The sequence below is a fragment of the Ovis canadensis genome, chromosome 8 (genome assembly GCF_042477335.2).
Source record: "Ovis canadensis isolate MfBH-ARS-UI-01 breed Bighorn chromosome 8, ARS-UI_OviCan_v2, whole genome shotgun sequence".
Lineage (NCBI taxonomy): Eukaryota > Metazoa > Chordata > Mammalia > Artiodactyla > Bovidae > Ovis > Ovis canadensis.
The window spans coordinates 94,753,931-94,770,715 of NC_091252.1; the positions used below are offsets into that span (position 1 = coordinate 94,753,931).

Here is a 16,785-nt window from a genome sequence, read left to right on the forward strand (position 1 = left end):
GGTGAGCCGCAGGGGCGACCGCCGCGTGCTGATCGAGGTGAAGGAGCCTGGCCAGGGTCCCCACCGCGGACGCCAGAGGTCTTTATTTAAGGTGACAGAGGGCACACCTAGGCTTGGCGACGACTGGACGTGATGGGCCTTTTCCTGAGCCAGCAAGCCAGAGGAGGTTAGACACCCGGGGCGCCCCCCAATCCTTGCGTTTTCAAACCCTCCCAGCGGTTTTCCGCCTCTCTCAGGCACCCGGAGCCCCGGCCCCGCGCCCCGCCCGCCTCGGGCCGCCACCCCCGCCGCCCTCGCGCCGGCAGGGGGAGCCCGCGCGCGGCTAAAAGGCGCGGCCGGCGGCCGGCGGCCTCAGTGCGGAGCGCGGCGGCCGGGGCGCGGGGCCGGGAGCTCTCGGCGCAGGGCCAGGGGCGCGCGGGCGCGGCGCAGAGCGCTCAGAAGCACACCGACGGCGGGGACCCGACGGCAGCCCCTCCGCACTCCCGGACTCTCGCCCAGCGCCCGCCCGCCCGCCGCCCGGCCCAGTCGGCCGCGCACCCCGGGGCTCGCGATGGTCCCCAAGGTCGGGGCGTCCCATCGCGCGCGGAGCCCGCTGCCCTGGGCGGCGCTGCTGCTCCTAGCTGCGCTGCTGCCCGTCGTCTCCCCGGCGGGGGCTGCTCCAGGTACGCGCAGTCCCGCGCTCGGCCGCCGGGCTCTTCGCGCCCCTCTGTCCACTTTCCATGCGCCCCTCGACCGCCTGTCGCTCCGGGCACCGCAGCCCTCCCTGCTCGGTACTGGCTGCATGTCGGGTCCCTAACCTGTGCGTCCTCATCTCTTGCGAGTCCCGGCGTGGAGGGGCGACTGGGGATGAGGGGGTCCCGGTATTCGGTGCCTCGCGAGCGGGAGGCGAGCGCAGGGACACGGTTAGCCGCAGGGGACCTCAGCTTCCTCGGTTTCAATTTTGCCGTCGAATGCCCGGAATCGGACATCCCAGGAACATTCAGGCAAAGAAAAGCCTGAAAAATAAAAAAAAGTGGGGGGCGCGGGAGGAAAAGAAAAGTGACCTTTCGGCGCTGCGGTAGGACTGAGGGCGATGCTTTCCTTCGCCCAGAATTTTCCCCCCGGGGCATCCTCCTTTTCCTCCTGTTCACCTGCCTCGAGGCACGGATGCCTGATGTGTGGTGGACGGTTCCCAGGCAGGCAGGACACGTCCACGAGCGCGCGGGGAGAGCCCTGAGCCGCCTCCGGGCGGTCGGGTACCTCGGTGCCCAAGGAGAAGCCCGGCTCTTAGGGAGCATCTCGGTGGGAATTTGGAGCTGGGAGAGGACTTCTGTCTCGGGAGGAGAGAGGGGAAGCCAGGAGTCGGTTCGGGAGGACCTCACCCTTCCCCTAAGGCCGAGGCTGGGCACGGGGTGGATGCTTTCCTCGGGGGCTGAAACGTGAACAACTGCTTTTCCGAAAATGCCAGCGCGCTGTGTTCACATTTCTCATAGGTTTCCCGCAGAGAGAGAGACAAGGGTTTTCATCTTCAAGCCGTTGGTGGCCTTTGTTTCCACCTCCTGTACAGGCATTTTCACACGACACTGTGTGGATTTTATTTATGTCATCGGTTTGTAGGAATCCAAGAAATGGACATTTTTGTTGATACTATTCACTCCCAGCTGGGTTATAAAAAATTCAGACGCGATTCCAAGGAGGGCTACTTGCTTGGTGAGACTATTTCGTGTCTCGATTGCTCTCTTACTACAAGTGAAAGGGGAAAAGGGCCACACTGCTTGGTGACTCTTTTTGGTGGGTGCCTCATGTGTGACGCTTGCTTCAGGATTATGCCAAGTGCTGAGATGCTACTTGTTCATAAAAGGCAGTTCCAGCTGTGGGGTTTTTCCTCTCTGTTAGCTACTTCTAGGAAAGCATTGTCTGAATATTTTTTAATAGTATTTTTTATCAATAATAAGACTATTTTAAAACCTTTCAACCCCACCCCCCAACCTACAACCCATGGCTTTTTTTCCCCCCTCTAAATTAAAATTCTCTGAATGTTGAAAGAGTTTTAGTATCAGAAAGCAGACTGAAACTGGAGCCGGTGCCATGCGGGCATTTTACAGCCTTGGACCTGCTAGACTGCTCTGCCACCTGCTTGATGGGTTACGTTTGAGTGGGTCTGAGGTCGGGGTGGCTTGTGATTGCTCCCGGGACCCAGCTGTGTTCTCTCGCCTCCTGCTCTGTAAATCACTGAGCTGTGGAATGTTGGAGCTGGAACGCTTGCTGGCACTTCTCTCTACTGTGTTGACGTGGGATTTGCAAGAAAATGATGACCAGACTAGAAGCAGACAAAGGAGGACAAGCGTATTTTGAAATGCACATCCACTGCCTTTAAATTATAGAAGGAAAGGAACAGACGGAACCTGCTGAGAGCTCCCCTGTGCTGGGGAAGACATCGGGGTCACAGAATGTATTTCATCTGCTTCTCCAGAAGGCTTCCTGTCTGTCTTGCTGTAATAGCTACAGTCACTGCCCCAGACTTGTACTCTGGGTTATAGCAGGGCTGTGGGCACACTGCTTCCTCTCTGGCTCATCTGGCTTAGCAAGCTTCTTGAGTCAGAGCCTCTCCTAGTCCCCAGACCTTTGGGACCAGAATCTCTGTAATGAAATCCCCCAGAGACAGATTCCTAGTGGTGGACCCACCACAGCTCAGAGGAATTTTCTTTAAAGCAGAGATGATTTGCAGGGCATGCTGAAGACCTAAATAAACCCTTCATCTTGATGGTCAATTAAAATGTAAAACGAAATAAGCAAGTGATGCCTTTCACCCCCTCCACCCTCCCTACAATAAAATACAACACAACCATTAAGATTATGATATATATATGACAGTTTCCTAGAAATCATATAAGAACACACACACACTGTCATGTATTTGTAATGGTTATCTTAGTGTGGTTTGGGGTGATTTATTTTTCTTTAAAGCTTGAAGACTCTTTTAGGGAATCCTCAAGGTCAAAGCGATTTTCAAAGTAATACTAAGATACTATTTGCCTTTTTCCACAGTGTTGGTAACTGTGGAGACGGTACAAAAGTTTAGTGGGAAAACTGGTGGTGCTTTAGGGTGAATCTTGGCATTGGTGCCCTCATGAACTCAGGGTCATTGCATCTTTCAGACATGCTAGTTTCAATGAAGAATGTCCTTGGTGCAAGAGTGAAAGTGAGAGATTTTACCAAATCTCCTCCCTTGTATGCATGCCTTTTTAATATGCTGTGTGGAGAAATGGGAAAGGCATGATTAATACTTCTGACAGCCCATGTTCATCAGTGAAGTGGAAGTGTTAGTTGCTCAGTCATGTCTGACTCTTTTTGAGCCCTCCAGGCTCCTCTGCCCATGGGTTTTCTAGGCAAGAATACTGGAGTGGGTTGCCATTCCCTTCTCCAGGGGTTCTTCCTGACCAGGGATCGCACCCATATCTCCTGCACTACAGGCGGATTCTTTACTCTCTGAGCCACCAGGGAAGTTCTTTGGTAATTGTGCAGGAAAGCAGTTGTGATAGTGTGAGGTGTGAACTGAACTAGCTGCTCTTTTTTTATGGAACATCACCTTAAATAATGGGCTGTGAACAAACCCATTATTTTGACTTGGGTCTTTGGCAGACATCTCAAAAAATGAACAAAGGTGGGCTGCTGCTTCTGGTAAAATAACTGCTCATATGTCTTGCCAGTGAGAAAATTTGAGCTGTCAAGTGAAAATTAGAATTTTGCCAAGTCACCGCTAACATCCTAAGCTTGAATGTGTCCCACTATTTTGACAATTTTCTAACAAGATAGCTGGTGATATAAATGATTTTGAAATACTGTGTTATAAAGTGTATCAATGTTTAGATGCTCTGCACAGACAAGGTAAATCCAGGTGACTGATGCACAGTGTTACAAAAACTTGCCTGGGTAAAAGATCCATTGAAGTTCAAAATAGCCCAGTGGATTTTCAGTGTAACAAAATGTGAGAAATTCTTTATATGGTTTCAGATTGTACACTGCAGCTAACCTTTAAGGAACTACTACTTGATGAGTTTTGGTGTAGTATCAAAAACTTTCCAAAATTATCCATAAGGCTATTGAAATACTTTTCCAATATCTGTATGAGGCCTGATGTGTTTGGGGGACTCCAGTGAAAACAATATACTGCAATAGGTTGCAATTGGATAGGAGATCCCACTGTCCTCCAGTAAAGAGATTTGCCAAAATGCCCCAAATGCCATTCTTCTCATTATTTCTTTTTTATTTTGGAAAACAGTTTATTATAAAATCCAGTTGTTATGATGGCTTGTAATGGTTTACTATTGCTATTTCAACATGAATTAATAGGTATGTAGATTAACCTCTTCCAGGATTTAATTTCTAGTAAGTAGACATAAATATAACCTCTGTGAGATCCTCATTAATTTAAGCATAGAAAGGAATCTGAGAACAGGAAGTTTGATGACAACTGGTGTATAGAAAGGAAGTAGGCTCAAATCAAGGTGCGTGGGGGTGTCTCCATGCTGTCGCCCTTCACCTGCCCTGTGACCTCAGGCCAGTTAGTCAGTCCCCATTCAGTTCAGTTCAGTTCAGTTCAGTCGCTCAGTCGGGTCCGACCCTTTGCAACTCCATGAATCGCAGCAGGCCAGGCCTCCCTGTCCATCACCAACTCCCGGGGTTCACGCAGACCCAGTCCCCATTAGACCGAGTAAATGGAAAGATTCCTTCTGCCCCTAGAAGCCCTCATAGGCTCTCCTGTGGCCCAGGCTCCATGCAGCTCTTAGAGTTTCCCTCCTCCTTCTGTCCTCTGAAAGGAGGGGTGAGCTCCCCCTCTCTTTTTATCTTGTGCATTGCACTCCCTCCCCTCAGATGAAAAACTTTGTGTTTTTTTTTTGTCAACTGAGCACAGAATTCATTAGTAGTGTTTAGAGGTTGTGATAGAATTGCCGAGCGGTAACTTGTGTCCCTGGAAAGTTATCACCGGTCAGTTCCAGGGTACCATCTTACCAAGACTGTCCCTAGCTCTGTTTAGACCCTTAACAGGGTCTAACAGTTTTGGGGCTTGTTCCCCCAAAACTGGCCTGGTTGGAGATGAGGAGTGGAAGGGTGTATTAGTTTCCTTTTGCTGTTGTAGCAAGTTACCGCAAATGTAGTAGCTTTAAATAACACACATTTGTTATAGTTATGGAGGTTAGAAGTCTGAAATGGGCCTCACTGGGATACAGTCAGGGGTCGTGTTGCTTCTCTGGGCTTGAGGGAGAATCCAGTTCTCCTCACCCTCTCCAGCTTCTAGAGGTGCTGAGATCCTCGGTGGCCTCTCCAGCGATGACCTCACTCTGCTTGCATCCACGCGTCACCTTCTCTGACCTTCATTCTCCCTCTTTTGCTCATAGAGACCCTTGGGATTACATTGGATGGTCCTTAACTTAATCACATGTGCAAAGTTGATTTTGCTGTGTGAGGTCATGCATTCACAGGTTCTGGGGATTTGGATATGCACGTTTTTGGGGGGGCATTATTCTGCTACTGCATGGAGTGAGAGTGGGAGGAGGTGATTAGATGCAGAGATTTCAGGAAAGTCTCCATGACTTTGTTGATAAGAAGCAGATCCTTTTTATTGGTCCCTTTAGAATTTAGGAGTTTCTTGAGTTACAATAAAACTTCTTATCAGAAGTTTTCGTTTCAGTTAGAAAATATGGGGGTCAATATTTAAATATATGAAGGAAGAGAAAAGAATATATATGTATATGTAATCAGATGTTTAGCCATAGAATATATATGTTAGGATACACCTGAAATTGCAAACTTGGCTGCCTTTGGGGAGGACTGGGTAACTGGGGGGTGGGGATGGATATTTCATTATTTTAGTAGACAACGTTAGAGCATTTGGAATCAGGGAGATACTGGTTAAACACATGGAAAACATCCTTTTTTCCTTCTAAGATGTTATACTTATCTTTTCCTTTTTAAAAATCTTTTATTTTTAATATATATTTTTAATTTTTTCTCTCTCTCTCTCTATGTATATATATATATTTATCCTTGTCTTAGTTACAAAGAAGATGGATTTAATTTAATTTGGGGGAATTGTGTTACTATTATCATCTTATTAAGGAAAGTTCTCCAGTATGGATCAGATGGTTAAAACTTAGAAATTTTGAATAAGTAAGTTTTGTGGCCCTGAGTATTAGGTGACGTCATGTGGAAGACATTTTTTTTCTCCCAGTTTCTTCCCTTTTCGGCTCCCGGCCTGGCGCACGGCAGTGTTTGCGGCCCACGGCCCTTAGAGGGCGCTCCGGGCCTTCCCGCCGCGCGGCGCTGCCCGCGGGCCCCTCGCTTTGCGGCCCCAGTGGTTGGGGGGCTTTATAGAACACACGTTCAGTTTACCTGCTTTGGTTTTCCCTTAGTGTTTTGCATTTTTTTTTTTCATTTCTGCTACTCACTGGAGCTTCCTTCAGATATTAACCTAGGAAGGACACATCACTCCTTGTGATGCCTGCAAGTTAGCAATTTTCACCTGACTGCTGGTGAGAAAGAACCAGGGGCCGTGGTTCCAGCAGCTGGAGGATGGGTGAGAACCCTGGACCCCTCGGGGTGGTGCTTGCCTTCTGGGTGCTGGAAGTCATTTTTGAGTGAGCTTTAGTGAAACTGTCTCTCAATATCCATCCCCCTCCATGCTCTGTGGATTCTTTTTGTATTCAGGGACACTGATGCAAATCCTAAGATGGGTTTAATAAGTGCACCGAAATAGTTCAGTTCAGTTCAGTCGCTCAGTCGTGTCGGACTCTTTGCCATCCCATGGACCACAGCACGCCAGGCCTGCCTGTCCATCATCAACTCCCGGAGTTCACTCAGACTCATGTCCATTGAGTCAGTGATGCCATCCAGCCATCTCATCCTCTGTTGTCCCCTTCTCCTCCTGCCTTCCGTCTTTCACAGCATCGGGTCTTTTCCAATGAGTCGATTCTTTGCATCAGGTGGCCAAAGTATTGGAATTTCAGCTTCAGCATCAGTCCTTCCAATGAATATTCAGGACTGATTTCCTTTAGGATTGACTGGTTGGATCTCCTTGCATTCCGAGGGACTCTCAAGAGTCTTCTCCAACACCATAGTTCAAAAGCATCAATTCTTTGGCACTCAGCTTTCTTTATAGTCCAACTCTCACATCCATACATGACTACTGGAAACACCATAGCTTTCACTAGACGGACCTTTGTTGGCAAAGTAATGTCTCTGCTTTTAAAGATACATTTCAGGGTTAGAAGGTCGTTTTACGTGGCCAGATGGTTGGTCCAAGCCAGCAAACGTGGGTTGCGGATGCACCTGTGTGGCTTGTGGGAAAAGGGTGGACAGTGGGTCCCTGCGCCCCCCATGCCGTGGCTGGAACCAGTTAGCATCATGATAAGCAATCTGAGCAGCTGTGCAACCACAGCTCCTAATTTGAGATGACTCTACGTTTGTTTGCCTGTGCACCCACCAACACTCACCACGGCTGGACTTCCCAGGGCTGGGCAGGGCCAAAGAGGCCGGAGAGCTGAGGGGGTACGTGTGGTCTCCTGGGAGCTCAGAGGAACAACCTCAGCCCAGGCCAGGTCAGGCGAGGGCGGCCGGGGCGCATGGGCCCCGTGAGCTGCTGTCTGAACCCGGCCAGGGTGCCTGTTAACACTGACGGGTTCTCTGGGGCAACAGAGGGGAAAGCGGCCAGCACCATCACCTGAGGGCAGTACCACCTCATCCTCGTAGAGTTTGATACAAATAAAATCCTCTGCTGAGAAGGCTCAGCCTGTCTGCTCTGGCGATGGCCTGGCTGTGTGGTTGTCGCCTGCGGCTCCCTCCTAGCACGTGGAGAGTGGAGGTGAGGCTGTCCCACTGAAGCTGGGGTGGGGGTGGGCGGGTGCAGGGTAGGGGTATAGGGGTGAAGGGGGTGGAGGGGCTTATTGTGCTCCCTGTGGGTCAGTTTAAAGAAAGCATTATGGGATTGTTGCCCTAGACAAAACTGTCAGGGCTGAATGGGACTGTACCTGGTGTCACCAATGGGTGGTCGATTTAGGGGGTGACTGTCAGTTCAGAGTTTGCGTGTTCATACCCAGTGACTTTCCATCCTTATCTGTCTGTAAGTGCTACTCTTATCTTGTTCGTATGTTCATCTGCGTCGTGTTTTAAAGGGAAATAACCTATTATTCTTAATGAATCTTATGAAGTCACATTTTTCTCACAATCTACTTCTTGTTCACTCATACTGTATGATTAAAACAAGCTGTGAGTTTCACCTATATTTCATAAACTCGTATCTTACAGGCATCTATGCTTAATGCTTCATTCTGTTTATTTTCCTTGTGCTTTATGGCAGATTACAATAAGGCTTTGGACGACATTATAGTGTAAAAGATTCTTTTTTTTTTTAATGGTTTTTAGAAGTTTTTATTTTCAGGGAGTTGTAGATTTCCTTTGCAACTGTAAAAAGTGATGCAGAGAGCCAGTGACCGTCCCCTGGTTTCTCCCCCAGGTAACATCTTGCAAGGCCACAGCGCACTGCCCTAGGTGGGCAGCTGACGTTGGTGCCATATGTCAACTCTATCCAGCGTGCACTAGCGTCATGTGCTTTTGTGTGTGTGTGTGTGTAATTTCACCAGACATGTAGCCTGTGCGATCACCACAGTCGAGATACAGAACCGTTCCATCAGAAAGACCCCCTCCCACTCCTCTTTGGCAGCCACACCCACCTCCCTTCTTCCCCCCTTCTTGGCAACCACCAATCCATTCTCTGTCTTTGTAATTTTGCCATTTCAAGAATGTCATATCAGGGACTTTCCTGATAGTCAAGTGATGAAGGCTCCATGTTTCCACTGCAGGGAGTTCCGGAGGGGGTCTAATCCCTTGTTAGGGAACTAAGATCCCTAATTGTGTGCGTACTGTGTGGCATGACCAAAAAAATAAAAGGCACATCATATCAATGGACTTGTATTTATAACCTTTTGAGATTGGCAAAAGCCTGTTTTTAAAAAGTATATGTGTTAGCTCTTTCTGCTTGAGATCACAGCAGTTAGTTTGCCCATACTTTCTGTGTGTACTTGGATACTCGGTGAGGAATCTGGCGTGGCAGGGAGGGGCCACGCCCACCCTGGTCCACGCCATCGTACCCGGATTACTGCAGTAACCTTCTCACTGGTTCCCCTGCTCCTGCCCTCTCCCCTTACACTCCGTTTTCAACCCCCACCCCCCAGCACAGTGGTTCTCATGATGCATGAAGTCACATAACCTTCTGTCTCTCTCAGATAGAAAACCAATTCCGAGCAAGTGTTCGAGGCTACACATAATCATCTTCCGCACCAGGCCCTCCCTCACCTTCAGCATCCATCCCCGAGCTTCCTTGCTGGTTCCTTGTGTGCTAGGTACCCCCCCAGCCCCAGGGCCTTTGCACTTGCTGTTCCATTGGCCTGAACAACTGTCCATAAACACGTATGGGATATCCCTCATTGTCTTCAGGTTCTTTATGGGATATCATCTCACGAGGTCTCACCTGACCATGCCCCACCATTTAACAGTATAATCTTACCCCTATCCTGCACCGCTTCTTATCCCAGCTTTATTTTTCTCCATAACCTCTGTCTCTACCTGAGAGTGTGTGTATTTCACGTGTGTGGTGGTAATTCCCTGTCTTCCTCCTCTGGAACCAAAGCTCCGTGATCATATGAGGTTAGGTCAGTTTTGTTCACTGAAGTCTCCCCATTGCCTGGAATGCTGTCTGGAAATAGGGGGTGCTTAGTGAATATTCACTGAATGATCGGATATGCTTTCTTTGGTAGTAATTACATATGGCATTTTTTGTTTGTTGTTCAGCCGCTCAGTCATGTCCGACTCTGCGACCCCATGGACTGCAGCACATCTGGCTTCCCTGTCCTTCACCATCTCCCGTACTTTGCTCAAACTCATGTCCATTGAGCTGGTGATGCCATCCAACCATCTCATCCTCTGTTGTGCCCTTCTCCTCCTGCCTTCAATCTTTCCCAGCATCAGGATCTTTTACATGGTCGGTATACTCATTTACTAGTCCAAATGGCAACCCACTCGAGTACTCTTGCCTGGAGAATCCCATGGACTGAGGAGCCTGGTAGGCTACAGTCCATGGGGTCGCAAAGAGTCGGACACGACTGAGTGACTTCACTTCACTTCACTTCACTTCACTTCACTTCCAGTGAATATTCAGGATTGATTTCCTTTAGGATAGACTGGTTTGATCTCCTTGCCATCTAAGGGACTCTGAGGAGTCTTCTCTAGCACCACAGTCTGAAAGCACCCGTTCTTCAGTGCTCAGCCTTCTTTATGGTCCAGCTCTCACATCCACACGGCATTACTGGGAAAACCACGGCTTTGACTCTATGGACCTTTGCCAGCAAAGTGATGTCTCTGCTGTTTAATATGCTGTCCAGGTTGGTCATACTTTTCTTCCAAGGAGCAAGCGTCTTTGAATTCCGTGGCTGCACTCACCATCTGCAGTGATTTTGGGGCCCAAGAAAATGAAGTCTGTCACTGCTTCTGCCTTTTGTGTGTGTTGACCTGACGCCAGCTCGGTGTGTAGGCTGGTGGGTGTGGGGCGGGTGCGTGCGTCCCTCTCACCTGAACCAGTGGGTTTTGAGGAGTGCTCGCTTGTGTTGGAAGCCCCACCTGTGGTGAGAGTGAAGAACTTTATTTGGTTGTTGTTTAGTCACTAAGTGGTGCCCAATTCTTTGCAACCTCATGGACTGCAGCACACCAGGCCTCCCTGTCTTTCACTATCTCCTGGAGCTTGCTCAAACGCATGTCTATTGATTTTGTGATGGCATCCAACCATCTCATCCTCTGTCGTCCCCTTCTCCTCCTGCCTTCAATCATTCCCCTCATCAGGATCTTTTACATGGTAGATACACTCATTTCCTAGGGCTGCCAGGACAAGGGGCCACAATCTGCATGGCCCTTTAAACAACAGAAGTTTATTCTTCCATAGGTCTGGAGACTAGAAGTCTGAAATCTGCAGGGCAAGGTGGTACTCTTTCTGAAGGCTCTAGGGAAGAATCCTTCCTTTCCTTAGCTTCAGGAGATTTCCAGAATCCTTGGTGTTTCCTGGCTTGTGGACGCATCACTCCATTGGTCTCCCTTGTCACGTGGTATTCTCCCTGTGTGTCGTCTTATGAGGATATTGGTCATATGGAATCAAGGCCAACCCTAGTCAAGCATGATTCCATCTTAATGTGATTATATTTGCAAAAACCTGTTTCTAAATCCCATCCACAGGTCCTGGGTGTTAGGACCCAACATATCTTTCTGGAGAATACAGTTCAACCCACGACATGTGGTATGCCTACATACCAACATGATTCCTTTTCAGTAGGTGAAAGAATTCACACAGCCTCCGACACTGGCCTGGAGCTGAGATGTGGGCAGACACGAGTCACTGTGTTGCATTGTGTGCTGAACTGTGAACCCAGAGCTTCAAACACCCACACACATTCAGTGAGCCGCATTCATAGATCCAGCCTGGCTACAGCCTTCATTCATAAAGTCAGTGATTAAACAGTTAACTCAGGGAAGTCCCCTGAGATGGAAATGGCAACCCACTCCAGTGTTCTTGCCTGGAGAATTCCATGGACAGAGGATCCTGGTGGGCTACAGTCCATGGGGTCACAAAGAATTGGACACGACTGAGTGACTTTCACTCCCTCACTCAGGTCTCCTATGGACAAGTAACTCTGCTCGGCTCTAAGGCACAGGCTATAAAGACTTATTAAAGGAGCTGGAATTGCTGTAACAATAAATAATGGCATCCAATGTGATCAGTAGCAATATAAGATCATCTAGTACTTTCTAACGACTTCCACCTGCCAGAGAGTGTTAAGGTCTGAATGTTTTTACACTGATGTGCCTAGAATTGCAAGATTGACAAGTGAGTGAAGTCACTTAGTTGTGTCAGACTCTTTGCGACCTCATGGACTGTAGCCTACCAGGCTCCTCTGTCCATAGGATTTTCCAGCCAAGGGTACTGTAGTGGGTTGCCATTTCCTTCTCCAGGGGATCTTCCCAACCCAGGTATCAAACCTGGGTATCCCACATTGCCGGCAGATGCTTTACCATCTGAGCCACCAGGGAAGGTTGACAAGGGGAACCACCAAATTTGTCCGAGGACTTGGCCTGGTGGCTGCACTTCGAAGTTGATGCAGTCCACGTTATTTTCCTGTGTAGTAAATGTTGGGATGTGTGACTGTCTTTTATCTGGGTTGTGTTCCCTAGTGGAGATGTTTAGGTGGCAGCCTGGCTTTCCCAGCATGTCTGACTCCCTGACACTCTTTGTGTCACGGAAAGCCACCACGTTATCTTTCTAACCATCCCTCGGCCCTGCTGCTTTTAATACCATTTTCTATGTGCTTCCCTGGTGGCTCAGCTGGTAAAGACTCGGCCTGCAATGTGGGAGACCTGGGTTCGATCCCTGGGTTGGGAAGATCCCCTGGAGAAGGGAAAGGCTACCCATTCCAGTATGCTGGCCTGGAGAATTCCACGGACTGTATAGTCCATGGGGTTGAAAAGAGCTGGACACAACTGAGCGACTTTGACTTCACTTCACTAGCCTACCCGACAATTTCTTTTGATTATTTTCTAATAGACTGGGAGGGTTGAAGCATCATCTTATGTTGAATAACTCTCAGAATCCACAAACGTACCTACGGATATCGACGCAAACCACAGTGAAGGGGAAGAGAAAAGAGGGACAGAGAATATGATGCCCCCTGCCTGAGACCTGGGCCGATCCTGTCTTAGAGTTGTCATGACGACGCTTGGACTCTAACACCCAGGAAGGAAGACCTCTGGGAGACGAGACATGGCTAATGTCTGAGCGTGTTGTGTGTCTCTCTTTTGTCTCAGAGATCCCATGAGAGGTCTCTGGGGTGAGTTCCACAGGGTCCACTGATGCTCTGAAGTAGTAATGAGTTTTCGTTTCACGGAACAATTCAGGAACATTCTGAGGGATAAAGGGCAGACTGGATGAGAGTTTTAAGAGATTCGGTTCAGTTCAGTCACTCAGTCGTGTCCGACTCTTTGTGACCCCATGGACTGCAGGATGCCAGGCCTCCCTGTCCATTGCCAACTCCCAGAGTTAACTCAAATGCAATGTCCATTGAGTCGGTGATGCCATCCAACCATCTCATCCTCTGTAGTCCCCTTTTCCTCCTGCCCTCAATCTTTCCCAGCATCGGGGTATTTTCAAATGAGTCAGTTCTTCACATCAGGTGGGCAAACATTTAAGAGATTAAATGTCCTCTTAGAATTCAAGCTGTGGAGAGCAGTGGCCAGTGCTCCACTCATGGGAACCCTGAGGCCACACTTTGTTCTCCAGTCATCCCAGCCCGGGGAGGATTTTCTGACCCTTGATAATGTATATTGTTAGTTGCACTCAACTGGTGTTCCACGTCGGACGCCTTTGTTCCTCTTCTCAGATGCCCGCAGGGTGCTGCCCTCAGGAGGCTGAACGCCTCTGCCTTTCATGCATCTCTGTGATTGCCCCTCTTGTATCCCAGGGCAGTGCCTTGCTTAGCAATCCCATGTCACCCAGTCGACACAGTCGTAGCTGTTTACCTTTGAAGGTGGGCTTCCCAGTTGGCTCAGTGGTAAAAAAATTTGCCTGCCAGTGCCGGAGATGTGGGTTTGATCGCCGGGTCGGGAAGTTCCCCTGGAGGACGAAATGGCAACCCGCTCCAGTGTTCTTGCCTGGAGAATCCCATGGTCCATAGGGTCACAAAGAGTCAGACATGACTGAGCAACTGAGCATGCAAGCACCTTTGAAGGTGGGGGAATCTGTTGGGGTTTGACTGGGGAGAACCATCTAGTCATGGGAGGGACTGAAGACTGTTGTAGACACATCAGTGATAGGCAGACTGAATAGGGGAGATGGGATTAGATGACCCAACTCTCCAGATTTAAAAATTCTAGTAAGTACATTCTGTGAATTAATTCCCAAGAATGAGGAAGGTGAAAACCCAAGGTCCAGTGATGCTCTCTGAGGAGGGAGCATTGGCCCAGAGCCCAGGTACTGGGAATCCTGCTGGGTCATTTTCTTTTGGGTTGAAATTGGTGACATCAATCCTGTGGCTCTTCTTCCTGTATCTCATATTGTTGAGTGCGTTATGATTTTCTTTCACATTTTATTCTCACATCAATCCTTTGAGGGTAGCCGTAACAAGGGAAGAAATTAAGTTTAATATTTTCAGAGTGAAACCTCAGTGGTATATTTGCTTGATTTGGGGCTTTGAATAGGGAATATATATAGTTGTGTTCAGTCATGTCTGACTCTTTGCAGCCTCATGGACTGTAGCCTGCTAGGCTCCTCTGCCTATGGAATTTTCCAGGCAAGAATACTGGAGTGGGTTGCCATTTCCTACTCCAGGGGATCTTCCTAACCCAGGGATTGAACCTGCATCTCTTGCATCTCCTACACTGGCAGGTGGATTCTTTACCACTAGCACCACCTGGAAAGCGCTTGAATAGGGTGGGCGTGTCCTATTTACAAGTGGAGAAAAATGGGCTCTTCTCTGCCTTTACTTGACACTGATGGATATTCACTTCTTCTTGAAAATCTCTCTACCCATGTTTGCCACGATACAACCTGAATCCTGGTTCTCTATTTTATCACTAATATTTCAGATTTAAAACAACTTTGAGTCATCTTTTAGACATCAGTGTTCTTTGGGTTCCATCAGAGATGCTAAGCAGATGGTTGAATAACCCTGGTGCTCAGAGGAGAAGCCATTTGGGAACCATCAGCACATGAATGGGGTTTTCAATCCTGGGACTGGATGTGCTAACTTAGAGAAGGGCCCAGAAGTGCATGCAGAGAAGAGAGTGGTCCAGAGCGGGCCTTGAAAGCACTTGAACGTTTGAGTCCTGGCAAAGAGGGAGGAGTTGAGAAGGGAGACCAGCGATGGGGAAGAGAAACCAGGGAGCAGGGTGCCCTAGAAGGCGGGAGACTGTGGGGCTGGAGGACAGGAGAGGTGCTTTCAGGAGGAGCATTATTCATGTGGTTGGAAGTAGGGTAAGTCCGGGACCAGGAACGAGGGTTCAGCAGCGTGAGGTCCTCCTGATGCTGACAAGCTTGCTCAGTGCAACGAGCTCTCATGTCTCCGTGAATTCAGCGTCCACTGATGACTTTCAGTCTCATACCTTCGGCTCTGACTTCTCTCCTGGGCTCCATTTATTCCTTGCAGCCACAGTCAGGGCTGAGAGGCAACCAGACGCAGTAGGCAGAGCGTGGTCTGTGGTTTCAGATACGCCTGGCTGTGACCACCGTCACTTCATAGCTGCGTGCCCTCGGCAAGTCACTCAACTCTCTAAGACTCAGTTCTTTTGTTTTTGTTTTTGGTGGCGCTGGGTCTTTGTTGTGGCATGGTGGGCTTTCTCCAGTTGCATCATGCGGCTCCCCAGGTGGCTCAGTGGGGAAGAATCCATCTGCCAAGCAGGAGACACGGGCTCGATCCCTGAGTCGGGATCGAGGGGGAGGAAATGACAACCCACTCCAGTGTTCTTGCCTGGGAGATGCCAAGGACAGAGGAGCCTGGTGGGTTACAGTCCACTGGGTTGCAAAGACTCTGACATGACTTAAGCAACTTAGCCTGCCTGTATGAACTCTTTTTAGCCACCTGTGGATCCCCAGTACAGAGCTCAGAATCTGACTCCTAGTAGGTACTCAGTAAATATCTGTTGCAGAAGTAAATGCAATGGCTGGCCTTAGCGGGCATGTAACCTGTGTTCCTTCCCTTTCTCCTCCTTTATTGCTGACTCTAATTTTCCCTTTTCACCAATGGTCCTGCTGCAGTACTTGAACTGTTTGCTTATTGGCTGTGTTGTGAATGTTTTCATCTCCACTGCTAGTTTATTTCCCTCTAAACCCATTCATAACCAGTAAGCTTATCTGAAATATTAAAAGATTTTAAATGTGAAAATATATTTTAAAAAGTGATTATCCTCAGCCATCGGTTGTCACTGGATCTGTGTGGCTGGCTTCTGGTCCTGTCAGCTTCAGTCACCCTGTTTTATACCTTCCTCTCCATAGCGTTTTCTTGGCCTCTCTTCTAAGGCTATTTTTTAGGGAGCTCTGAGTAAGATGATGGTGATTTCAGCGACAGTAATGCCCAAGTATTTAACATAGTTAGACAATGACTTTCACATTTTGGGACAAGGAATGAATTTTCAAGGAGTTTTTTTTGGCTGGTGTGTCAAGCAGTTTGTAGTAGGCTGAATTTAAGCTGGACCAGCAAACAATGATTATTCTTTAAGAAACTATTTCTCAGCCGCGAACTGAATTTGAAGAATGTGCAAAAGATCCCACAAAAACCTGAGAAGGACTGGCTTCTGGGTTTCTGCTGCTGGTCAAGAGCAGGCAGGAGTCCTGTATTCCCTTCTCTTACTTAGGCATTTTCTTTTCAGGGTGCTTTGTTTTCTTACAGTTGTCATAAATAAGTGTATCTATGGAATTCCTCCCATTTCTTTTCCCTAAACCATTCTGGGGGCTTCCCTGGTGGCTCAGCAGTAAAGAATCCACCACCAGTGCAGAGGACACTAGTTCCAGAGGTCAGTTTGATCCCTGGTCAGGAAGATCCCCTAGAGAAGGAAATGGCAACTCACTCCAGTATTCTTGCTTGGGAAATACCATGGTCAAAGGAGCCTGGCGGGCTACAGTCCACAGGGTCGCAGAGTCGGATACGACTGAGCGACTAAACTTTTACTTTTATTACACATATGGCATTGTCCCTGTAAGGGGACATGACTGAGCAACCA

The 16,785-nt window shown here is 48.6% G+C and overlaps 1 protein-coding gene across 1 annotated transcript in view; it reads left to right on the forward strand.

The window, feature by feature from the left end:
• The first annotated feature begins 448 nt into the window (after window positions 1-448).
• The window catches only part of FNDC1 (fibronectin type III domain containing 1), a 114,802-nt gene continuing 98,465 nt past the window's right edge, over window positions 449-16,785 (forward strand). Inside the window, exon 1 of the mRNA XM_069598844.1 lies at window positions 449-662. Within this exon, the coding sequence (XP_069454945.1) occupies window positions 551-662 (112 nt within the window). The 5' untranslated portion in view covers window positions 449-550. The remainder of the gene's footprint in view (window positions 663-16,785) is intronic.